Source organism: Juglans microcarpa x Juglans regia, chromosome 6D (genome assembly GCF_004785595.1).
Source record: "Juglans microcarpa x Juglans regia isolate MS1-56 chromosome 6D, Jm3101_v1.0, whole genome shotgun sequence".
NCBI classification, from domain to species: domain Eukaryota; kingdom Viridiplantae; phylum Streptophyta; class Magnoliopsida; order Fagales; family Juglandaceae; genus Juglans; species Juglans microcarpa x Juglans regia.
Window position 1 is genome coordinate 28986998 of NC_054604.1, and position 26667 is coordinate 29013664.

General features: G+C 39.4%; 2 protein-coding genes and 1 pseudogene across 2 annotated transcripts in view; 2 read left to right on the plus strand and 1 right to left on the minus strand.

The window, feature by feature from the left end:
- The first annotated feature begins 2700 nt into the window (after nt 1–2700).
- Nucleotides 2701–26667, plus strand: part of LOC121234498 (G-type lectin S-receptor-like serine/threonine-protein kinase At4g27290) — a 40421-nt gene continuing 16454 nt past the window's right edge. Inside the window, 4 exon segments of the mRNA XM_041130444.1 lie at nt 2701–3891; nt 3894–4014; nt 4211–4345; nt 4465–4622. Of these exon segments, the coding sequence (XP_040986378.1) occupies nt 2740–3891; nt 3894–4014; nt 4211–4345; nt 4465–4622 (1566 nt within the window). The 5' untranslated portion in view covers nt 2701–2739.
- Nucleotides 5275–6444, plus strand: LOC121234506 (G-type lectin S-receptor-like serine/threonine-protein kinase At4g27290). Its single transcript, XM_041130457.1, has 3 exons — nt 5275–5497; nt 5942–6222; nt 6288–6444. Exons 1-3 carry the CDS (start codon nt 5354–5356, stop codon nt 6289–6291), a joined length of 429 nt encoding a protein of 142 aa, XP_040986391.1. The 5' UTR covers nt 5275–5353; the 3' UTR covers nt 6292–6444.
- LOC121234502 lies at nt 25153–26317 on the minus strand (annotated as a pseudogene).

Below are 26667 nucleotides of genomic sequence, written 5' to 3' on the forward strand. Positions count from 1 at the left end.
CATCCAGAGAATAAACTCTAAAAAAAAAACTTCATAAATGAAATCAATCTCAAATCTTCTCAATAATCTCATTACAAACTCCACACAATCTTTAATGCAATAATAATAAATCAAAGGGGTCCATAACCTCTCGATAGTCATAACAAACCAACTAAATGTTTCATAAATCTTACTAAACTCAAGACATAAATAAAACTCAAAGATATTAAAACTAAGAACGCCAGAAGTCCTTCTTCTACCAACATCTCCTCAGCTTAGACACAAACAGCATTCTAATCCAGGTCCTCATTTGGACTCACCACATCATCTGAAAAATATTATAATGATAGGGGGTGAGTTATCAATAACTCAGTAAGCAGAAATCATATGCTAGCGTGCAAACATAAGCATTTATCAAGGAGAGTATGCAGACCAAAATATTTTTCCAGAGTTATCATGCAGAACAGAACATATTTTCAAAATAACAGAGCGATGGTTTTAAAACAAGTAAAACCCATGGTACTTTGGCATAACATAAACTGAGTATCATCATCAAATCAAAACAGAGCATCAAACAGAGCAGAGACCATGTTTCACCCTCGTGGTAGGGTTGTGCTAACCCCGGTGGCCAAACCAGGCAGAGACAGAGGTGAAATCTTTCCTTTATTCTTCTCGGAGCCCCGAGTGTGCACACAGGAAAGACCACAATAAAACCACTTTGTTTCCAAAGTGGGTGCACTCAGAGACAGAGAAGTTGGTACCAACCCAAACAGAGCAGAGCATAACAGAGCAGAGCAGAGCAAAGCAGAGACAGAGTCAGATACGAAAACCAGTACACCATGCCAAAGGTTTTCAGATGTTATAACAAAATAATACAAAGTACCAAAACAGAATCAGACAGTTACACACGCTGAACACAAAAGCCAGAACATCTTTCTAAAAAAATGCACAACTTTTCATATTCTCAATATCGTTCTTTTCCAGATTTCAGAAACCACATGACAGAATTTAGCTCATGTCTACACATTGCATGCCAAAACATATTTTTTTTCCTTTTTCACACAGATTTCATGAATAATGCAGATGAGTGACCGAGGTTGATCTTTATTTTCACAAGTTCCCAACATAACACAAAATATGCAAGTTTTTCATAAAATCAGCCTCAGTCTTATTAACTTGTATAAAACCTAGCATAGGAGCCCCACTTACCTGACTCCTGCAGCGTATTATCTATGACTTGAATACGGTCTCTATCCGTCTCGCCACCTATTCATAAGATAATATAAACTAAATATTAAAGTCCAACAATACACAATTGGTCTTAAACAACTCAAGACTCAAACTCTAGACCATAATTCAACGAGTTTAATCAAACTTAACTAGCCAAATAACAATCCGGACAGCCCACACTTCAACCCAAAATATTCTATACTAAACTCAGTATGTTGGTTATAAGTGGAGACTGATTTGGAACTGAAAAAGTGTTTGCTGAAAGTTGGCTCGACAGTTGGCTCGAGCCAAGTTCGCTCGACAGACCGCTCGAGCGAAGGCAAGTCAGAGAGGTTCGCTCGAGTCTCGCTCGACACTCCGCTCGAGCGAATGCAAGTCAGAGAGGTTCGCTCGAGTCTCGCTCGACACTCCGCTCGAGCGAATGCAAGTCAGAGAGGTTCGCTCGAGTCTCGCTCGACAGTCCGCTCGAGCTAAGTACGCAGATTTTGCCAACTTAACCAGTTTACACTACACCAAGCACTCTTCTTTCCATTCCCAACTCCATAACATAAAGTATAAACTAATACTTCCAAATATTTTCTCAACCACCAGTCCAACAATTCCACTACAATGAAACTTCAAATAATCCAAACCTAGGACAAAACACCAACCCGAAATACTCACCACGCAACAACCAGAAAAACTCACAAAAAGCTACTCAATCTCACAGCAAAAACAGATACTGCAACAAAATGAAGATAAACCAAACCCAAAACTAAAAAGCAGAAATCGCACGGTTACAGAAGGAGAAACCGAGACTTGGATGAGAAAGAAACCCTTACCAGTCGAAAAAGGAGGGGATGCGAAATGATGCCCATGTGTTGCAGATGGAAACTGAAATGCAAAAATGGAGAGAAAATAGAGTGCAACAGACGGCGACACTCGGGAAACCAGAGGTAACGCAGCAACAGAAATCCACGTGAGGCGGTCTAGTACAAGGGATTCGGAAACTCAAACTAAAGCCAACAACAAGAAATAAAGATGAAACCGAAAAGAAAAGAGAGACGTGCGCGAGAGAGATGCGGGAGAAACTGAAACTGAAACAGAAAAATGCGGAAAGAAACGGAAGTTGAAGAAGAAAACACTCACCTCAAAAACGACGTCGTTCGGGATTCTCACTAAGCACGAAAATGGCTCGGCCATTTTCACGCACTGATCCGGGCTACTTTGATGAAGAGACAGGGCCTTACAGAAGAAGAAGAAGAAAAAAGAGGAGAAGAAGCAGCAGAAGGAGGAGGAGGGAAAAAAAAAAACCAAAGTCAGAGTCACTCAAACGTGCGCCCCGGGCTAATGCACACTGGGCCGGTCCTAGCAAGACTCACTCGACACGGTTTACGACCGTTTCCTGAAGTCAATGACGAAAGCTAAGACGTGTATACATAGAAGCAACTTGCCGTTCTCTCCACATATCTCTTCTTGTCTGCATTTACCATACACACACAATACTTTCTCCCAAACAGAATCAGATAAACCATTAGAAAACTGAAACCAATGGCCGAAGCCTGTACCTATTCTTTTGTTTTCTCTCTATTGTTCTCCCTCTTAGAAACATCCATTGCGCTGGACACTCTTCCTTCCAGTCAATCAATCAGAGACGGCGACACATTAGTTTCAGCCGGTGGAACATTTGAAATGGGATTTTTCAGCCCAGGCAGTTCGAAAAGCCGATACGTCGGAATATGGTACGTGATATCTTCTGGGACCGTCGTATGGGTGGCTAACAGAGACACTCCGCTTAACGATCACTCAGGAGTTTTAACGGTCACCGATGAAGGAGTTCTTGCCCTTCTCAATAGCACAAATAATATTGTTTGGTCAACTAATACATTAAGAAGAGCAGAAATTAATCCAGTCGCACAGCTCTTGGATACTGGAAATCTTGTTGTGAAAGATGGGAATGTTGATGACCCAGAGAGATTTTTGTGGCAGAGTTTTGATTATCCTTGTGACACATTACTACCGAAAATGAAGCTTGGAAGGAACTTGGAAACTGGTCTAGATAGAGTAATATCATCTTGGAAGAGCACGGAAGATCCTGGTCGAGGTGATTTTTCAGTAAGGTTAGATCCTCGTGGGCTTCCGCAAATAGTTCTGATGAAGGGGAATACGATAAAGGTTAGCTCAGGGTCATGGAATGGTCTTCGTTTTACGGGATATCCGGGCTTAAATCGGAATCCAGTGTTCGAGTATGAATTCGTGATGAATCGGAACGAGGTGTATTACAAGTTCAAACTAGTAAACACTTCTGTTTTTTCAAGATATATAATAAACCCATCAGGCGTTGCGCAGCGGTTTATGTGGATGGATCGAACACGCAGTTGGGAGCTTTTCTCCACATCCCAGGCAGACGCGTGTCAAAGATATGCATTCTGTGGTGCATATGCTGCCTGCGATGACGATAACTCTCCTGCATGTGCATGCTTGGAAGGATTCTTACCCAAGTCTCCAAAAGATTGGAAATCAGTAGATTGGTCTGATGGATGTGTTCGAAGGACTCCATTGGTATGCAATATTAGAAATGGTTTCCGCAAGTACACTGGGTTGAAATTGCCCGACACATCTTCTTCCTGGTTTAATGCGACTTTGAGCCTCAATGAATGTGAGGGATTGTGCTTGAAAAACTGCTCTTGCACAGCATATTCCAAAATTTAGATATTAGGGGAAAAGGGAGTGGCTGCTTGCTTTGGTTCGAGAAATTGATTGACATTGTTGTGTACTCTCAGGGTGGGCAAGAGCTATACATAAAGATGGCCAGTTCAGAACTAGGTGCTTTTTACTTCTTTTTTCCTTCTAAAAAATTAAAAAAAAAAAAAAAGTTGCTCTGAATTTTGCACTTTTACTAAGAATAGAGGAGAATAACTTGGACAACTATATCGCCTTGGCAGCATATTCAAAATTAATATAAGTTTTGATCAATAGTCAGATATATGCAGATTGAGCAGAACTCTAACTTCGTTTTCAGAAAATAATGGGAAAAAGGGGAACACCAGCAAGATAAAACGGGCAGGAATCATAGCCGGCGCTGTAGCATTAGTCAATGGAATTCTAACACTTGGAGTGATCTCATACATACGGAAGAAGAAGTCTAGTTTCAAAGGTAAAGCTATATTTATAGTTCTTAACTTAGAAATGCATCTGAGTAGATGGTTGGCCGCTTGCATTCAATAGTTCTTCTGTTCAAGAAAATTGTGCCCAATTCAGTTCCTAATATTCCAGGAATGGCAAAGAGAAGACAGGAGAAAGATTGTGAAAATGAAGGCCTGAAGGAAGACATGGAGTTACCGATAATTGATTTGACGGCCATAGTTAATGCCACTGATAACTTTTCAAGCAACAAGAAGTTGGGAGAAGGTGGATTTGGACCTGTGTATAAGGTAGACCAAAAACATCCTCACCATATGTGTAGTTTATTTTTTGGAACACATTTCCTAACCTCCTGATTTCAAGGGTACACTGCCAGAAGGGCAAGTGATAGCTGTGAAGAGGCTTTCACCGAATTCCGGACAAGGACCTAATGAGTTCATAAATGAAGTCAAATTAATTGCCAAACTTCAGCACCGCAATCTTGTAAAGCTTCTAGGGTGTTGCAAAGAAGAAAATGAGAAAATTTTGATTTACGAATACATGCCTAACAAAAGCTTGGAGTCCTTTATTTTTGGTTTGAGCTCTGACCCTTCTATAGCAGGAAATTCTTGTTTGGTTATCTTCTTTAGTTAATGAAATTTTTATTGAGAATTGAGCAAGGTTTGTACTGACATAAAGGTGAACTTGAATAGACCAGACAAAGAGCAAATTATTAGATTGGCGTAAGCGCATCGACATTATTGGTGGCATTGCCAAAGGTCTTCTGTATCTTCACGAAGATTCTAGACTGAGGGTCATCCATAGAGATCTCAAAGCTAGTAATATCTTACTAGATATTAAAATGAATCCGAAAATTTCAGATTTTGGCCTGGCTAGATCATTCCAGGGAGATCAAATTGTGTCCACGACCCATAGGATTGTTGGAACATAGTAAGTACGTTTAATCTTCTCTTATAGGTGACCTTTAACTGTTTATGAACTTCATTTTCCTTGTCCTTACATAATATTTTGCAGTGGCTACATGTCTCCCGAGTATGCAGTGCATGGGCAATACTCTGTGAAATCTGATGTCTTTAGCTTTGGAGTTTTAGTATTGGAGATATTGAGTGGGAAGAAGAACAGGGGATTCTGCCATCCAGACCACCACCTCAATCTTCTTGGACATGTAAGCATGTAGAATGGCATTCTACTGATTTATATTTTTAAACAAAACCTCTTATTAACAGTGTTGTTCCTTTCACTGCCAAGTTCGCGAGATGCCTTCGTATTGTGATGCTCTTATAATAGTAAAAAGTTACCGGTAATGGAGAATAGTATAATAAGACTTAATGAGAGAAAAATTTGTGCTTGCAAAACTATATTATTTTAGGTGCAAATCGCAGGTATAAGTAAATATATTAAATGAAAAATATTATGCGTAAATAAGATAATAATAAATAATATTTCTAATTAGTGTCAATTTCTAATAAATAAAATCTCTCTCTCTTTTTTTGACTGGTATGGAGGATCGCCTTTGGTAGCTAGTGTTATTACGTGATTATGTAACTCTGTTGTAGTAATATAATATGGAAACCCAACTCACAAAAATATGGTTATTAATTTGTTTCAGGCATGGAGACTATGGATTGTAGACAGAGCAATGGAACTGATCGATGAATCAGTAGGTGATGCACACACACGATCTCAAGTGTTAAGACTAATTCAAGTGGGTCTGTTATGTGTGCAGCAAAGACCTGAAGATAGACCAAACATGTCTTCTGTGGTTCTAATGTTAAGCAGTGAAGTTTTGTTGCCTATCCCAAGGCAGCCGGGTTTCTATGCAGATTCTCCGTCTAGCAACAATGCAACTTATTCAGCAAATGGAATCAGCATCTCAACATTCGAAGCACGGTAGATACTATCACTTGGTAGTGGTTTCATTTGAAATTTGTACAGTTAGAACAAAAGGAGAAAAGATAAATACATTTCTTGATTTAGAGCAAGAATTGTTATACCGTACTCATGTTGTTAATTTAGACAGAGGATTCTTCTTCAGACGGTCTGTTTGGCAACACAACTATTCTAAAGTATTATCATATATTTTTTTCTCAAATATCACTCAAACACAAAACACTTTTTAATTATTATTTTAAATATTTACTATAAACAATCTTCGTTATGAAAACAGAGCTACCTCATCTCAACCCATAATATATTTTGTTTTTTTTTTTTTGTATTTATTTCTTTTTATTCTCTTTATGATAATCCAAAAATAAAACCTTTTGAGTTTTCCATGTCTGATGGAGGGTTGTCCACATGGGCAAATCCCTCCAATACAGTAACGGCATGTGATGCATGGCTTAATCCATTATATGCTTGAGAATAAAAGTGGCAACGACCACTTTATTGTAGTGATTAAGGCCAGCCGTATGTGATGCATAGGGAGGGCTATATATAGCCCCCCCCCCCTCCCCCAGATAATTCTCGAACAATCTTAAAAGAGTACAAAATATCTGTCTTTTATTCTCTCTTGAAAAAGTATCAAGGTTGTGGATGTGTTGAGTGTTACTCTAGTTCATTCTATGTAATACACTTCACCACCAAGAGGAGACGCTTGAGGCTTGCTAGATTATTTGTTCAGGCTGGATAGACTTGTTCAGCAATTTAATAATTTGTGCTTGAGGTGTTCCGCTGTGTTTTCTAACATTGGTATCAAGCATGTTTTTAGTTGATTCCAATTTACCGAAAGCCATTTTTTTCGCATATATTTTTATCTTTGATGGGTTCCCTTTTTTGGTTTTGCTTGAGTTTTTGAAAACTTTGTGCTGCTTCTGTTGGGTGAGCTGTTGTAAGCACCACCGGTGCCACCCGCACTGACAGTGGTGCTGCACGCACTTGGGAGATGAAGCGCGCACCTCGGAGGTGCAGTGCACCCTAGGGACACCGACAGCGGCACTACAATCACCAATAGTGTGAATTTCTTTTGGTTTAGGTGGGGTTTATAAATTGGCCCAAAAGGTAGAAGACAGCTTGTTCAACAGCAGTTTAAGAAATTGTTTGGTTACGGAGGTTCTTCAAGCATCTAGACATTGGCACAGATACTTCAGATCCGACGATATTCTACGATAGCATGGCAACTCTCGCATATGCTATGGACTCAAAATATCATGGAAGAACAAAACGCATAGATATCAGATATCACTACATTAGAGATATGGTGGAGCAAAAGGAAATGGTCCTGAAACACCTTTCTACCAATCGCATTGTTGTTGATCCCTCACAAATCCTATAGCAAGAAATGCTTTTGTGGCTCAAGTTAGGAATTTAGGATTACGTTGATTGTGAATATAATTTGTGTTTCAGTTGACATTAACATGTAAACTTTCCTTTGAGATATTAAATTAATATGATTTTATTTAGTTCTTGTCTTTATCGTATTGTTTTCCTGATACACACACGTAAGTTATGTCAATAGGCTTATATCGGCTCATTCATACGAGTAATCGCCTATGGCGCTTGAGTAGCGAGTGAAGATGAGACATTGTGTCTCTAAGTACTTGTCCAAGGGGATAGGTTGGTTGACACAAAGATATGTCGCCTTAGTGTGAGCTAAGATGAGGTTTATTGTATTGAGAAGAACATGCATGGATACCCCCACAATCCATGTAACATGAGGTTAGCCAAATGCGAGATCCTTTTTTACGCCTTGGAGGTGAGCAAATAGAGGAAATTAAATGCTTAAGGAGCGACTAGACTAAAATATGTTTAGTGTTGATATATACATACGCTCTTTGAGGAAGATAAATCTACTGTAGCATGTATTTCATACTACATGTGCTTATTCAACCAAATGAATAAGTGAGTAAATAGTTTCATTCTTTCTCACTGAGTGAGGTTTATATTTTATAAGTGTCCTTTATTTACCTTTGACTATATCATAAGATGGAGGTTGTGAGGGGTTTACACCTTCAATAATCGAACAACAATATTGAGAGAGGTAGAGAGAGGAGTTGACAGAACCCCTTTCCATTCCATCTCTTCTCCTTCGGCCACAGCCCAGTTGCTGGCCACCACTATAGTGCCACGCCACCACCACCTCACCGGTGACCACCCCTCGCTGAACCCAGCCTCCCCACAACACCTCTCTCTCCCTTTCCTCCTCCCTTGAAATGAGCTTCCTTCCCTCAGGCTTCTCCACATCGCCATCACAACCCACACCCAAGCCACCGTTGTTCGTCGTCAACGACACTAACAGCCATCGTTGGCTCCCTCCGATCACCCCCCAGCTCCCACACGATCTCCCTTCCCCATAAATTCCTCTATCTCACAGGTCTCCACCACCCATATCCGCCTCCTACAACCCACCTCTCTACCATTCACCATCATAGCCTCGCTGCGGCCACCACCTCCTCTCCCTCAGCCCCTCCATGCCCAGCCCGAGGCCTCCCCCTCACTCCCTTTCTCTGGTTTGACCACCCACATAGCCCTTAAGGGGCAAGCGCGATGGCCGCCATCGGGGCCACTCAAGCCTTAGCACCTCTAGGGCGGTAGCGAACGTTCACAGACATGGTGGCGCAAACTCCTCAACCTCTTCCTGACGTGGAGGTCCCACTGTGCCCACTGAAAGTTCTCAAAGGGGTCTGGTATGTATCTTTCACGAAGGAGGAGATTGATAGATCTGCCATCCCTTTTCAGTTCTTGCTAATCATGAAGTTCCTTCAAAAGACACCATCGCTGGACAACATTCTAGTTTTCATTTGGGGCAGGTGGGGTCTGAAGGTACAACCAGTGATTTTAGGCATGCTCAAAACTCACTCTATTTTTTTTAGATTCTCTAATAACTCTGATTTCATTAAGGTTTTTTCTATAGAGAATTGTGAGGTAGAAGGAGTGCAATATCATGTTTTTCAATGGAGTCCTGATTTTGATGAAGACCACGAGCCACCCATGGTGCTAGTTTGGATTGTTCTTCCTAGGCTACCCCTAATTTTTACCACAAATATTTTTTGCAGAATATTACCCTCCCAATTGGCAAGTTTATTTGACGGGATAATAGCACTAGATGTGCTACCCGAACGGATACTACTCGTGTCTGCATCAAGATGGATGCCTCTAAGCCACCGTTGGAGTCATTTTGGATTGGGATGCCACATTTAGTTTCAAGTAGGCTTTAGGAAGTGGTTTATGAAACACTCTTGGCCTACTGTAATCGTTGCTACAAGCAAGGCCATAATATAAAGCTCTACAAATGGGAAGATAAGATAGAGGAAAAGGCACAAGCAGAGGGAGGAAAGGCGAAAAAAGTGTGGACCCAAAGGATAAACAAGTAGTTCATGATAAAGGGGGTTCATCATGGTGCAGATTCTAGTGATCAAATTGTTGGGACCCAAACTGTCAAGGCTTTACCAAAGGACCCTACTGGGATGGCACAAGATGCTGGAGAAATAAATTGTAGTGATGTTGTTCAAGCAGTTCAAGTAGGGGACTATGATGTTCAAAAAGGGGAAGCTATTATTGAAGAGCATATGAGTTGTGAGCAAAGGGATAAGATGGGTTTCCATTATGAGGAGTTGGCATGTGCTTCTGAGGTGAGGAGTGAGAAGGGTCAAGTTGGGGTTGTAATCGTGGAGAGTCCTTTAGTTCATGAGGATTTTGACATGGTTAGTGGTTGTCAGGAAAAAGAGGAGATGGTAGTTGTCAAGGAGGTTGAAGACGAAGAAGAAGACCTGGTGATACTATGTTGAGGCTACACTCAGATTCTGAGGTGGAGGAGGCTTTGGAGAATTTGGGGAAAGTTAAAGCCCATTTCTCGGACTTAGAGAATATAATGGTTAATAATGGAGGTCCGCAGGTAAGGAGCTCCATTAGGGCTAGAAGCAAGCCTAAAAAACTCAATTTATGTTGCATCAAATCTTATTTTGGAACCTTAGGGGTGTTGGTACCTCTAAGAAAAGGTTGGGAATGTTGGTAAGGAAATATACACCGGAGATTATTGTTGTGGTTGAACCTTTTTTTCCTAATAGTCAAATGAGTGGTTTACAACAAAGATTGAATATGGCTGGTTGTTTTTCGAATGAAGATCTTGGTGGTAAATTATGGATCTTGTGGGCTCCAAGGGTGTAAGTCTCGATGGTGGAGGCCTCAAACCAGTTTATTACGATGACTATGATAGCTCATAATAAATGTTTCTACATCTCTTTTGTGTATGCTAAGTGTAGGCAAATTGAACGCAAGGACTTGTGGAACTCTTTGTCATCTAGTGTAGTTGCCTCCTTGCCTTGGGTTGTCGGGTGATTTTAAAATAATTAGGAATGAATCTAAGAGAAAAGGCGGATGTCCTCGTCCTTTCTCAGCAATGGAAGAGTTTAATGGTTTTATTGATGCAGCTAGTTTGACTAATTTACGGTTTGAGGGGAATCAATTTTCGTGGTATAATGGTCAGGAAGGGAGGGCGAGGAGTTGGGTCTGGTTAGATCGTTGTTTAATAAGCGCGGATTTTATCACGAGGTTCCATGTGGGGTAAATGAAGTATTTACCTTGCACAACTTCAGATCATGCCCCAATTTTGATTAGCTTGGAACCTAAGCTCCTATGTATGGTTTCCCAGCCTTTAAATTCCAACAAATGTGGATGACACACGAGTCTTTTATGGATTCTGTTGCTAAGGTCTGGGAAGACGGGATCAACGATTATGGTATGCCGAGGTTGGCTCGGAAGCTCAAAAATCTGAAAAATGCTCTTAGATTATGGCATCGGGAGGTTTTTGGAAATACAGGCCACAATATTACCTATTTAGAGATTGGGTGAAGAGGTTAGGGGAGAACTTGCAGGATGAATATAATGAAGAAGATGAGCGAGATTATTTAGTGGCCAAGGCCGAATTGGATGAATGGAGGAATCGAGAAGAGATGTGTCTCTGTCCACAAGCAAAGCTGTCTTGGTTAAATAAAGAAGAAGCTTCGGCTCAATTCTTTCGGACTCTTAACTCTAAGAAAAAAAAAAAAGAAAGGTTAGTGAGATTAAACTACATGATGGTAGATGGTTAAAAAGTCTTGAAGAAGTACATGACGGGGCTGTGGAATTTTTTAGTAATTTTCTGGCTCACAATCAGGTGGAAGAAGATCCAGATTTATCTAACCTAATGCAGCAGATTATTTTGGAGGAAGACAATGAGAGATTGGTCTAGCTCCCATCAATCCAGAATGTTAAGGATGCAGTTTTCTCAATTCTAGTGGATAGTAGCCAAGGGCCTAACGGGTTTGACTCTGGATTTTATCAATCTTGTTGGCACATTATTAGTAAGAACTTATTCCAGGCAGTGCAGTCCTTTTTCTTGAGTGCCAACCTGCCTCAATCCTTCTCAACCTCTTATTTGGTCCTTATTCTAAAAGTTGAGGCTCTGAATAGTTTTAAAAAATTTGGACCCATTAGTTTATGCTTGGTGTTTTACAAAGTTTGTTCAAAGATTTTAGTGAGTGGGTTATCGCCTTTGCTCCCTCGAATGGTTTCCCTAGAGCAAGGTGCATTCATCTCAGACCGTAGTATTTTTGTGAACATTAATTTAACTCACGAGCGTGTGCACAGTATAAATAAGCCAGTCTGTGAGGGGAATATTATTCTTAAGATTGATATGGCAAAGGCCTGTGACAGTGTTGATTGGATTTTTCTCTTGCATGTCCTGACCTCTTTTGTTTTCTCTTTGCAGTTTTGTGGATTGATCAAGAAGTGTATTGCTTTACTTTGGTATTCTATGGTTATGAATGAGGTTCCTAAAGGTTTCTTTCAAGGTGGTCGTGGTCTGAGGCAAAGTGATCCCATCTCACCTTACCTATTTATTATTGTTGAAGAAATTCTTTCAAGGCTAATAAGGAAACAGTTCCACTTAAAGAAAATTGGCACATTTTCTCACATAGATATCAGATATCACTACATCAGAGATATGGTGGCGCAAAAGGAAGTGGTCCTGAAACACCTTTCTACCAGTCGCATGGTTGTTGATCCCCTGACAGAGCCTATAGCAAGAAATGTTTTTGTGGCTCATGTTAGGAATCTAGGATTGCGTAGATTGTGAATGTTATCTTTTGTTTCAGTTGACAATGAGATGTAAACTTTCCTTTGGGATATTAACTTAATATGATTTTATTTAGTTATTGTCTTTATCGTATTGTTTTCCTGATACACACACATAAGTTATGTCAACAGACTTAGATCTGCTCACTCCCAGGAGTAATCACCTATGGCGCTTGAGTAACGAGTGGAGATGAGACATTGTGTCCCTAAGTACTTGTCCAATGGGATAAGTTGGTTGATACAAAGATATGTCGCCATAGTGCGAGCTAAGATGAGGTCTATTGTATTGAGAAGACCATGTATGGGTACCCCACAATCCATATAGCCTATGGTTAGTCAAATGTGAGATCCTTTTTTATGCCTTGGAGGTGAGCAAATGGAGAAACTTGGGTTAGACGCTTAAGGAGTGGCTAGACTATAATCTGTACAGTGTTGATATAGACATACGATTTTTTAGGAAGATAAATCTACTATAGCATGCATTTCATACTACATGTGCTTATTAAACCAAATGAATAAGTGATTAAATGATTCCCTTCTTTCTCACTAAGTGAGTTTTATATTTTGTAAGTGTCATTTATTTATCTTTGACTATGTCATAAGATTGCGGTTGTGAGGGGTTTACACCTTCAATAATCAGACAACAATATCAAGAGAGAGAGAGAGGAGCTGATGGAACCCCTCCCCTTTCCCTCTCTTCTCCTTCAGCCACAACCCAGCCGTCGACCACCACTGTAGAGCCGCACCACCACCTCACCGGTGACCACCCCTCGCCGAACCCAACCTCCCCACGATGTCTCTCTCTCTCTCTCTCTCTCTCTCTCTCTCTCTCTCTCTCTCTCTCTCTCTCCCCTCCTCCTCCTCCCTCAAAATGAGCCTCATTCCCTTTCAACTTCTCCACGTCGCCGTCGCAACCCACACCTAAGCCACTATCATTGGTTGTCGACGGCACTGATAGCCATAGACGGCTCCCTCCAATCACCCACAGCTCCCCCACGATCTCCCTTCCCCATAAATCCCTCTCTCTCACGGGTCTCCACCACCCAGTTCCGCCTCCTACATCCCACCTCTCTGCCACTCACCATCACAACCTCACTGTAGCCACTACCTCCTCCCCCTCAGCCCCTCCATGCCCAGCCCGAGGCCTCCCCCTCTCTCCCTTTCTTTGGTTTGACCACCCATATGACCCACACGGCCCTTAAGGCACAAACGCGATGGCTGCCGTCGGGGCCACTCAAGCCTTGGCACCTCCAGGGCGCAGTAGACATTCGTAGACATGGTGGCACAGACTCTTCAACCTCTTCCTAAGGTGGAAATCCCACTGCACCCACTGAAAGTCCTCGAAGGGGTCCCGTATGTAGCTTTCACGAAGGGGGAGATTGATAGATCTGCCATCCCTTTCCGGTTCTTGCTAATCATAAAGTTCATTCAACAGAGACCATCGCTGGACAACATTCGACCTTTCATTCAGAGCAGATGGGGTCTGAAGGTACAACAGGTGATTTCAGGTATGTTCAAAACTCACTCTGTTTTTGTTAGATTCTCTAATAACTATGATTCCATTAAGGCTTTTTTTAGAGAGAATTGTGTGGTAGAAGGAGTGCCATATCGTGTTTTTCAATGGAGTCCTAATTTTGATGAAGACCATGAGCCACCCATGGTGCCGGTTTGGATTGTTCTTCCTGGGCTACCCCTAATTTTTATCATGAATATTTTTTACGAAATATTACCTTGCCGATTGGCCAGTTTATTCGATGGGATAATAGCACTAGATGTGCTACCCGAACGGATGGTGCTTGTGTCTACGTCAAGATGGATGCCTCTGAGCCGCCGTTGGAGTCTTTTTGGATTGGGATGCCTCATTTAGCTTCAAGTAGGCTTCGGGAAATGGTTTATGAAACGCTCTTAGCCTACTGTAATCGTTGTTGCAAGCAAGGCCATAATATAAAGCTCTGCAAATGGGAAGATAAGACAAAGGAAAAGGCACAAGCAGAGGGAGGAAAGGCGAAAAAAGTGTGGACCCAAAATGATAAACAAGTAGTTCTTGATAAGGGGGTTCATCATGGTGTGGAGTCTAGTGATTAGATTGTTAGGAACCAGACTGTCGAGCCTTTACCAAAGGACCCTGCTAGGATGGCACAAGATGCTGGGGAAATAAATTCTAGTGATGTTGTTCAAGCAGTTCAAGCAGAGGACTATGATGTTCAAGAAGCGGAAGTTATTATTAAAGAGCATATGAGTTGTGAGCAAAGGGATAAGGTGGATTTCCACTATGAGGAGTTGGCAGGTGCTTCTGAGGTGAGGAGTAAGAAGGGCCAAGATGGGGCTGTAATCGTGGAGAGTCCTTTAGTTTATTAGGATTTTGACATGGTTAGTGGTTGTCAAGAAGAGGGGGAGATGGTAGTTGTCAAGGAGGTTGAAGACGAAGAAGAAGACCCTGGTGATCCTATGTTGAGGCTGCACTCATATTCTGAGGTGGAGGAGGCTTTGGAGAATTTGGGGAAAGTTAAAGCCCATTTCTCGGACTCGGAGAATATAATGGTTAATAGTGGAGGTACGCAGGTAAGGAGCTACATCCGGGCTAGAAGTAACCCTGAAAAACTCAATACATCTTATTTTGGGACCGTAGGGCTATTGATACCTCTAAGAAAAGGTTGGGAAGGTTGGTAAGGAAATATATGCTAGAGATTATTGTTGTGGCTGAACCTTTTTTTTGCCTGATGGTAGTCAACTGAGTGGTTTACAACAAATATTGAATATGGCAGGTTGTTTTTCGAATGAAGATCTTGGTGGTAAATTATGGATCTTGTGGGCTCCAGGGGTGTAAGTCTCAGTGGTGGAGGCTTCGAACCAGTTTATTACGATGACTATGATAGCTCATAATAAATGTTACTACATCTCTTTTGTGTATGCTAAGTGTAGGCAAATTGAACGCAAGGACTTGTGGAACTCTTTGTCATCTAGTGTAGTTGCCTCCTTGCCTTGGGTTGTCGTGGGTGATTTTAATATCATTAGGAATGACTCTGAGAGAAGAGGAGGACGTCATCGTCCTTTCTCAGTAATGGAAGAGTTTAATGGTTTTATTGATGCAACTGGTTTGATTGGTTTTTGATTTGAGAGGAATCAATTTTCGGGGTGTAATGGTCAGGAAGGGAGGGCAAGGAGTTGGGCCTAGTTAGATCGTTGTTTAATTAGCGCTGATTTTATCACGAGGTTCCTTGCTGGGTAAATGAAGTATTTACCTTGCACAACTTCAGATCATGCCCCAGTTTTGATTAGCTTGGAACCTGAACTCCTATCGTATGGTTTCCCGACCTTTAAATTCCAACAAATGTGGATGACACACGAGTCTTTTATGGATTGTGTTGCTAAGGCCTGGGAAGACGGGATCAATGATTATGGTATGCCGAGGTTGGCCAGGAAGCTCAAAAATCTGAAAAATGCTCTTAGATTATGGAATCGGGAGGTTTTTGGTAATACATGCCACATTATTACCTATTTAGAAGATCGGGTGAAGAGGTTAGAGGAGAACTTGCAAGATGAGTATAATGAAGAAGATGAGCAGGATTATTTAGTGGCCAAGGCTGAATTGGATGTGTGGAGGGATTGAGAAGAGATGCATCTCCATCTGCAAGCAAAGCAATCTTGTTTAATAAAGGAGAAGTTTCAGCTCGATTCTTTCAGACTTTTAACTCTAAGAAAAAAACAAAGGTTAGTGAGATGAAACTACATGATGGTAGATGGTTAAAAAGTCCAAAAGAAGTACATGACAGGGCTGTGGAATTTTTTAGTAATTTTCTAGCTCACAATCAGGTGGAAGAAGATCCAGATTTATCTAACCTGGTGCAGTAGGTTATTTTGGTGGAGGACAATGAGAGATTGGTCCAGCTCCCATCAATCCAAAATGTTAAGGATGCAGTTTTCTCAATTCCACTGGATAGTAGCCCAGGGCCTAGCGGGTTTGGTTCTAGGTTTTATCAATCTTGCTGGCACATTATTACTAAGAACTTATTCCAAGTAATGCAGTCCTTTTTCTTGAGCGCTGACCTGCCTTGATCCTTCTCAGCCTTTTATTTGGTCCTTATTCTAAAAGTTGAGGCTCCGAATAGCTTTGACAAATTTAGACCGATAAGTTTATGCTCGGTGTTCTACAAAGTTTGTTCAAAAATTTTGGTGAGTAGGTTATTGTCTTTGCACCCTTGTATGGTTTCCCCAAAGCACGGTGCGTTCTCTCAAGCCGTAGTATTTTTTAGAACATTAGTTTAACTCAAGAGCTTGTGCACAATATAAATAAGTCGGTCCGTCCGTGGGGGGAATATTATTCTTAAGATTGATATGGCTAAGGCCTGTGATAATGTTGATTGGAGTTTTCTCTTGCATGTCCTGGCCTTTTTTGGTTTCTCTTTGCAGTTTTCTGGATTGATCAAGAAGTGTATTGCTTTACCTTGGTATTCTGTGGTTATGAATGGAGTTCCTAAAGGTTTCTTACAAAGTGGTCGTCGTTTGAGGTAAGGTGATCCCATCTCACCTTACCTATTTATTATTTTTGAAAAAAATCTTTCAAGGCTAATAAGGAACCAATTCCACTTAAAGAAAATTGGTATGTTTTCTCAGCCTCGTTCTACCCCTATTATTTCTCATTTGTTATATGTTGATGATATTGTAATTTTTGCCAATGGGAGTAAAGGCTCGGTCTCAGCTATTTCAAATACGCTTTCTACATATGAGATGGTCAGGTCAGCAGGTTAGTAAGGCTATTATTTCGGGTCATTTGAAAGCCGTCCATCTTGAAGGAATTATGGAGAAAATTAAAGGTAGGATTGAGGGTTGGAAAAATGTTATCTTATCTAATGGTGCGCGAGTTCTTTTGTTGAAGCATGTTCTTATGAGTCTTCCCATTTACTTTGTTTCGATTGTCAATGTGCCACTTTCAGTGATAAAGAGCATTAATAGGAGTTTCAGTAATTTCTTTTGGGGGGTGAAAGATGGGAAGTCTAAGAAACATTGGAGGTCTTGGGATAAAATTTGCTTGCCAATAGTAGAAGGGGGTTTTGGCCTCAAAAGCTTTCAAGATATTAAAAAATCCATATTTATGAAATTTGCTTGGAAGGTTATTACTGAAGATTCTCTATGGGCCAAATTTCCATTCTAAATATGTCAAAAATCAACATATTTCACTTTTGGAACATGGGAAGGGTTCTCGGTTTTGAAGGATGGTCCATTCATGTATCCCGGATGTTCTGAAGTTCTCAAATTGGAGAGTTAGGGAGGGAAATGTGGCATTCTAGCTGGATAATTGGGCAGATGATGGTTCTCTAGGAGATGTTTTTCCTGTTCTAAGAAATCTGAAATTACTAGTGAAGGAGTGTAGGGTGGAGAATGGTTAAAATGTTGATCTATTATTCAATTTTCTTGGTGGTGAAAAGGTTGTAGAGGTCATGAAGATCTTGAGTAAGACTCGGGATGGTGCGGATGTGCTTGTATGGAAGGATAATACGAATGGGAAATTCTCGACTAAGAGTGCATGGCAATGTATTAGAGTTCAAGCTCCCAAAATCCGTGGGGCTGAGTAGGTTTGGCACCCTTGTGTTCCAAAAAATATTTCAGCTACCATGTGGAAGGCTTTTAACAACTCTCTGAGTGTTGATGACAAATTGAAGTCTGTTGGCATTCTGGTTGTTTCTAAATGTAATTGTTGTTTCAATGTTGGGTATAAGGACTTAAACCATGTACTTGCGACTGGAGAAATTGCACGTAAAGTGTGGCAATATGCGGTAGCTCAGGTTGGGTTAGGAAGAGTTTCAGGTTCTACGTGGAAACACATTGTTGATGGCTGGCTAATTATGGCGTCAAGAAATTCTCAAATGGGGCAGATTCTAGGCATATTGCCCTCTATTATTACATGGCATTTGTGGCTTAGGCATTGTCATGCTCGGATAAAAGGGATATTTTAGTAGTAGGAGTACTGGCATGTAACGCATTGCTTAATGGCCATGTGTTACATGGGCAAACCCCTCCTACACTATAATAGCATGTAACGCATTGCTTAATGGCCATGCATTACATGCTTGAGAATAAAAGTTGCAACAGCCACTTTATTGCAGTGATTAAAGGCTGGCTTTTAAGGCCAGTCGTATGTGATGCACAGGAGGGCTATATATAGCCCCCCCAGATGATTCTCGGACAATATTAAAAAAGTACATAATCTCTCTCTTTTATTCTCTCTTGAAAAAGCATCTAGGTTGTGGATGTGTTGAGTGTTACTCTAATTTATTTCATGTAGTGCACTTCACCACTAAAAGGAGATGCTTAAGGCTTGCTGGATTATTTGTTCTGATTGCAAAAACTTGTGGAGCAACTCAATAAGTTGTGCTTGAGGTATTCCTTTGTGTTTTCTAACATCCACACTATTTGTCAAGAAACACATCATTACACCTCATCGCTAAATAAAAGTGGCAACGACCACTACATTAAAGGTTGAGAGTGCGGCAATAAATGATCATTTGTCATCTCTAATTATCCTGCCTCTACCACACTGCCTCAGTTTTCCTCAACTCATCTATGTTTAACTTTAGTTTACTTTCTCTTGTTGGTTTCTGCCAAATCACACTTACAACTTTATTGACTTCGGTGGGAAAAATTGGCAATCCCAAATGGTTAATGAGTTCACCTCGAGGCTATAACTCGTTTACCCAAGTCGTCTTCCCTGTAGCTTCACGGAGCATTTGCTTGATCTGATGACAGACCACATTCTTCTCTATTTTTTTTTTCCTTCCATTTCCTTACATCTACTAACCCATAGGTTCCAACTAATTAGAGAATGGAGTAGACCAATGTTAATGCCCAGTTGAGAGTGCATATGAGCTTTTTGATATCATAGCATAAACTTTTCATTCCACCCATGATTATCCATACATCTCATCCCCAATTGGGTTCCAAAATGATTCCAAACATAGCAGACAAGCTTCCCAATACAAAGAATATGGTCTAAGGATTCTATTGCCTAAATTTGGCAGCAGTCACACCTAGATGCTAAGTGTATATGAAAGTTCTGGATGTTAGTATCAAAAGGGAGCCCTTTATGAAAGCACTTCCTCACAAGGACATAAATCTTGCTTGGAATACACTTATTCATACCCATTTGTTGCTCATGGTTCCTAATGAAATCTCAGGCTGTTGAGATAGATAAGTTACCATCAGAAGAAATTTTCATGCAGGTACGTCTTCTCCATCTCTAATTCGCATTGTCTTTCCCAATAAGAATGATACTACTTGTGCTGGTAGGTGATCTTGTAGGAGTTGCTCTCTCCAGTCAAGGCATCATTGACCATCATATTAGGTTCAATAATAGTCTCCACCTTTTTTGCTAATATTCCAAGTCCCGACAATTATAATACGAGAAAGGAATGTTACCTTGCCTCGCAATCCATTCTATGTTTTTTATGACTTTTGGGATATGCTTTGCAATAGCTCAACAAAAGCTTGAGCCTTTCTTACCTTCTTGTTCAGGTGTGTGAAGTCTAGAAATCTTATAATTTAATCTCAAGAAATCTGACCAAAGGGACTTCCCAAATAAGAGCTTCCAGGTAAATCTCATATGCAAGGCTTTCTTTGTTAATTCTACATCTCTTATGCCTGGATCGGTTTGCAAACCTTAGCCCATGTACCTTTTATTTTTTATTTTTTAATCTTCCCAGGTGTGTCTTCCTAGAAAAAATTATCCAACAATCTGTTTATGCCATTTGTAAACACTCATGGAGGGAAATTCTTACTTCATTCATTAATGTATAATAATATATATACTACATACAATTGACGATTATACCCTCACAAGTTACACTTATATCATATAAACCAGCTTGAAACAAATAAGCTTTAACCGATTATAATACAATAACTTAGTAAACATATCTGTGAGTTGATCAACAAACTTCACAAAAGGTGTAGAAATGTCACCACTTAGTATTTTATCTCAAAGAAGTGACAATCAATCAGGTGACCAAAAGCTGAGATTTTTGAAGCAGTACAACAGATGAACCCTCACAAAGCTCGTGGATCTGATTGCATGGCACTTGTTTTCTTCTAAAGATAGTTGCACATTGTGGGCAAATTTATCAATTCTGTTGTTCTGCAAGCTCTAAATGGTAAAAGCTTTCAAAGTCATTAAAAAGGAACCCTTGAGAAACATCAAGAAGTGTTGTATGTGGGAGCCTCAACCACAACATGCCATAAAGCTAAATGTATATGGGGCTATGTTCCTTGATGAATAGTGTGCTAGTGTGGGATTTATTCTTCGCAACAGTCAAAGGAATGTACTAATGGCTGCTAGTAAGAAAAAACACATTGTCAATGAGCCCTTAGACATTGACCTTATAGCTTTGCTAAGAGGGCGGAAGATGTGCTTCCATATGGGACTGCAAGAACTTATTGTAGAAAGTGATTCTCTTCTTATGGTCCAAGGTATCCAAGGATCGGGAGCATCAACATCACTACTGGGAATTCTTACAAAGGACATTCAGGAGCTTTTGTAGAGGCTTCCAAGATGTCAAATTCAGCATGTGGGGAGAATGGGCAACAATGCAGCTCATAAACTTGTTAGATATGCTTGAAATGTAGATGATATTAATGTTTGGTGGGATTCTTACCCAAATTTTATTTTCCAAGTCATTTGGACTAATAATCATTTGTAATTGGCTTTGGTCAATAAAGTTTGTTTGAAAAAAAAATCAATTGTACTAATGAAAATAAGCAAAAAATAAAGACTAAAAAAAATCTAGACTTTAGCAACGCATGAGCACCAGTCTGCATCCACGTCGAATGATTATCAAGCAAAACATGTTCCATCATGAAAACTTTGTATTCCTTAGTACTAATTTGGAATTCATTAGCATTGGTCTGCATCATTAATTTGAAATATGCCAAAGCATGAGCATCGGTTTGCATCATCATGGCCATTTTGCAAAACACAACTTGCCAAATGACTATCAAGCAACTTGCATGTTCCATCAATACCTTAAATTCAACCAATATGTCAAACATTACATCAAAATTCAACCAATAATTAAGTGATACATTTAAAATTTCCCATTATCATTGCAATGCATACTTTTCTTAATGTCTTTAATTTTCAAGACTTCCATCTCTCATATAGTGCATCAGCCATGAATGATATACATTGTTAAATAACACAATAACAAGTAAATTGTAAAATGTTTGGTTGCAAATATAAGCCTGAATTACGACACTGTGTTGTGTTCCTATCATATAACCTCGTTGCAAGATAGCTGCATGGAATAAGTATTTGTCCATTCCAGCTCTTTTTGTTGTTTCACATGGCTATATTTGAAGAAATAAATGCACAATGAATACTTTATATTAACTGCTATCAATAATGATCATTGAATACAAATTTCTTCATAAATGAATAAGCGACTATTACGAATAAGTAATCAAGTATAACTTGCTTTTTTTTCCTTTTATTTACACCACTGGTGTCCCTTGCTTGGCAACCTTTTCTATTGTAGGCACTCTTCGCTTTGATGGTTGCCTACCTCTACCTCGCACAACATGTCTTACCCATGGCTTACAAGGGTTGAAATGTGGAAAGAATCCAGGTAGCTTTGCCCCATGTGAGTTGTGTTTGACATATCCTATAATATCAAATATAGGCAATTTATAACCACAAACTTACACTTCTAAAGGGAATGGATTTAATTTATAATAATCAATAACATAAATTCTCTTCAAGAAGCATATACTTGAGTTGAAGACTCGAGATTGAAAGGCCTAATGTGATCTTTCTCTTTTTCCTATGGAATGGTGTGATTTTACAAGACTCTCGACAAAACTATCACACAAAACAAACCACTACAACAAATTTTAGTTTTAGGGATGAAATTGTTTAGGGACACTAAAAGTAATTATTGGAGACGAAATTTAAATTTTGTCTCAAAAAATGGATGACTTTATAAAAACATTTGAACGGCTAAACATATGTTTGAACTCTTTCTTCTATAACGAATTAGGTCGTCTCAAAAAGTCAAACCTGTTTGAACGACAGCAATTCTGTTCGAACATAGAATTAATGTTTGTTCGAATGATTTATAATTTGTTCAAATATTAATCTTTGGGGGGAAGTAATTTATTTTGCCGGAGAAAGTTCAAATCCATTCGAATCTCAATTTGTTTGTTCGAATAGGAAAGATTTGGTGGAAAAATTTGGCAGGAAGGTTGTAAGATTGTTCGAACTACACATATTGCGTTCGAACACAATATTTATGCATTCGAACAGATCATTTGGTGGGAAATTAAATTAAAATTGGCGAGAATTTTTTTAAACCTTTTTTCAACAGAACATAAAAATATTTACGAATTCATAAATTAATTTTATGTAATTAATGTAAAAATATTTTAGTGATTATTTTATGTTAAATAAGATTTTTAGTTAAATAGATACTACTTATAGTGTCATTTTTTATATTATCGTGAATGGTAAGTATAATGAAAAAAAAAACATAATTAACAATAAACAAGCTTGCCAACACTATAAAAAAAAATCATACATTAATTGCATCCCAAAAATATAATGTATGGCGGGAATATAATGTCTGACTATTTGAATATTTAAATTAATTATACAAAATACAAATAGTCATCATTGTCAATACAAAAAAAAATACATTTAATGCAAATAAAAGATATACACTACTGAGCCAGATCATGTAGCACCGCCTCTACTCCAACAAGGTGTGTCTTAATATCAGTCACTCGAGACATGAATTTCGACTCACTCTCTGCGAGAGCGACCCGGACTGCATCAATGATCTCTGATGTCTGTGCGCGCATCTCTGCATGCATGATATCTGCAATCTCCTCATAAGTAGCACTGTGTGATGCACCCTATGTAGATGCCTCACTAGCTACGCCCTGTGCACCTCCCCAAGTGTCGACCGCATCTGTAATGGGTGCACGAATACGAAATTTGGAGTGTCTGGTGCTACGAGACAAGGTCTTCGAGTTGATCGGTCTAATCAACTCTCAAACATACTCAAACGCATCTGGCCTGACTCTTTCGCTAAAAGAAATCGTGTGAGAAGGACTCCAAATGGCAATATATCTATCATAAAATTTCTTTGATAAGTAAAAGTATTATATATATCAAAAGGAGTAACCAAGTACATTGAATAAAATAAAACTCTACCTGTCGTAATATAGGTGGCCTCTGATCGAATCCTAGCGAATATATATCTCGCTAGGTCGATAGGCACCCTACAAGCAACCCGTAACATAAATCGTGCCCGGTCCATGCTAACCTCAGTCTTGTGCAGTCACAGATTGATGTTGTTGGCTATTATAATGTTTATGATTTTGAAAAAACTAGATAAATCCACCTATTTGATGCCCTTGCTCCCATCATAAGAAGGAGCATCTGGACCCACAACCAACTGAAGAACCTCATGATCAGCGAGGCCATCGATCTCATCAGACATCACAGTATCCTCTTCCTCTGCAGTCTTCCCATTGCCTGTAGGTGTAGACTCTCTATGCACCACATTAGGATATGCAATGGGCAGTCGAGGGATACCAAGAAAATCAGCAACTGCATCAATTGAAAATTGTATTGAGACGCCTTGAATGAAGAAGGTGTATGCATCATCCTCCTGGCTGGCACGACCAAGTTCTCTAGAGAACTCATATACAACATTGATGTACGAAACTATCTTGTCCGTCCCTTCATCCTTCTGATCGATGATCGATGTCCAACCATGATCAAGAAAGACAAATGCGAGAGAATGTTTCTCCCACAGAAAGTCCCTAAAATCATCTATTTTCACCTGGTGCTCCAACCAAATAGTCCTCTCTCGAACTTCTTTGCTAGATGATTGCACTGACGCGACCCGCTTCTTTCCCTGAGAAGTCATGGAGATGACGCTAAATTTAATTTATAAAATTAAGGACAATGATTACAAAATATCATAATTATAATTAGATCAAGGTAATTATATATAACAAAAAATTAAAATAAGAAATGTACCTTTCGAATGACTAACAACACATTCCAACGATATTACAGTGTGTTTGACTGGTAATAAATATTCTTTCGAATGCTAATAGATTTCCATTCGAACCTTATAATTATTGTTCGAACGATCACCATTCATTTTCGTTCGAACGTCCATTTTTGGATCAAGCTCGGCAATCTCAGGCATTGCCAAAACTGTAAATAATTGGTTTAAAACCATCGTTTTTCCTCCCACAACAAAAATGAGAGGCCAGGATGACCATAAAGCCATCCCATTCTCCATTTCCAGCCAACTACAGGATTGAAATGAGGTTTTTTTCAAAATCTCATTTTCAAATCATTTAAAACAATTTTTAGGATAAATTAATCGGTAAAAAAGTTAGGGAGAGAACATACATGTTGCGGGTTGGAGAGTGGTGGTGAATGTTGGCTTTGACAGTTGCGTTTGGCAACTGTTGGCACTGTAGCGGCGAAGTGGAATCGATTTTTGCCTTCTAACAGTGCTAGGGTCTGGACACGATGGCTAATATTTACTTTTTACCGTTCAAACGGCTAGTTATGACGTTCGAATGGTTTCCATAAATATTTTATCCGTTCGAACGTCTTACGAATACCGTTCCAACGGAAAAAAAATGTTGCGTTAGTTATTATTATATTTGTTATATAATATAGTATATATACTTATACTACTGATAGATATACTTATGCTAATTATATAATACTTATACTTTTTTTTTTTTTTTTTTTTGGACCACGAAATCCTCGGATGTTGATTTAAAGTCAAAATAGCTCCATAAAACTGAGGTTACAATTAACAATAAATATGATTCACCCAGAGTTGTTTGTTTTCTGCTTGGCCTTCTCAATAAGGGGCTTCAACTGCTTCTTTTGAGCAAGAATCTTGAGGAAGTTGAACAAAAAAGGGATATAATTGTGCTTCCTGCGAATATTTTCTGTTCTCCATTTCTTGAACTTTTCCTCCTCTATTAAAATCTTCTCGGTAGCAGCTTCTATTCCAGCGTTCACTTCCGAGAGAGATTTGTTTAGCGCTTCAACATTACTATTGCCCACCAGTCTCTCTGGCTGTAGGGCAGCCAGTTGCTGCAAGATACGCTCTCTCCTCTTCTGGAGCTCCTTCAGTTCTGCAGTATACATCTCTTTCCGATTCTTGATGACTGCCATGAGATTGAATCTTATCTCATTCTGGGAATACCTTTCAATGCGTTCCTGGATCACCGGTTGCACCATTGACAGCCAATCCACGTCGCCTTGCCCACAGAGCACTGACCAAGGCTGATGGGTCCGTCCTTTAATCCGTCAAGTTCATACAGAACCCCATCAATAGGTAAGTAGCTTATAAAATGGTACACATCATCATCTTTGCTCGCAGCCTTCTGCTCCTCTGGAAGAAAAGGCTCAGGCCTTGCGAAACTATTATGGGCTGTCTGTATGGCTTCACTATTATTGATTGCTAAACCTTTGAGCTCAGGTGGAAAATTCTTGGTGAATTCTTTCAACTTCGACAACTCAGGGCCAATGTCAATATTGGGACAGTTCATGAGGATAGACAAGATAGCTTGCGTTGCACAAGCATCATTGATAACCTGACTGGCAAAAAAACAAGTTAGGGTTTGGATCCTTGATTACAACACGGTCATCCTTTTTCCCTGGACGCCATTTGAAAAGAAAAATCAACCCATATACAGGCCTAAAATTATTCAGAGAATCAAGGTCCAATGAATACAACTCCTCCACCTGTACACCTTTTACTTGCATCTGCTGAACAAGTTCTGTAAAAACACCAGGATCAGATTCAATTGTGCACCAAGACATGACTGGATATCTATATATCAGCTACGAAGGTATCGATCGAAGGAGGGGAGGAGGAGAGATTTGCAGCGTTGTTGTCGAGTCCTCCTCTATAATACTTATACTTAATTATTATATATTTATATTTATACTAATACTTATATACTACTTATATGTACTTATATACTACAATATATTATACTTATATATACAATTATATAATTACATACTACTATATATATAATATACTTATATATTTAATATACTTATATAATATACTTACAATACTTATATGGGTGTACTATATAATTATATAGTCTTTCTTGTACACTACTATATCCTTATCTTGTACTATATATTTAGATTTACATATATTCTTATCATAAATATTATACTTATATATACCTATACTTTTATATATTTAGCCATAGAATTAGATATATAATATTATTATA

What these genes read in the sequence shown, in the direction of transcription:
- LOC121234506 (XM_041130457.1), top strand. Translation starts at nt 5,354, where the DNA reads ATGTCTCCCGAGTATGCAGTGCATGGGCAATACTCTGTGAAATCTGAT. An exon ending in ACCTCAATCTTCTTGGACAT is followed by an intron (nt 5,498 to 5,941) that starts GTAAGCATGTAG and finishes AATTTGTTTCAG; the next exon opens with GCATGGAGACTATGGATTGT.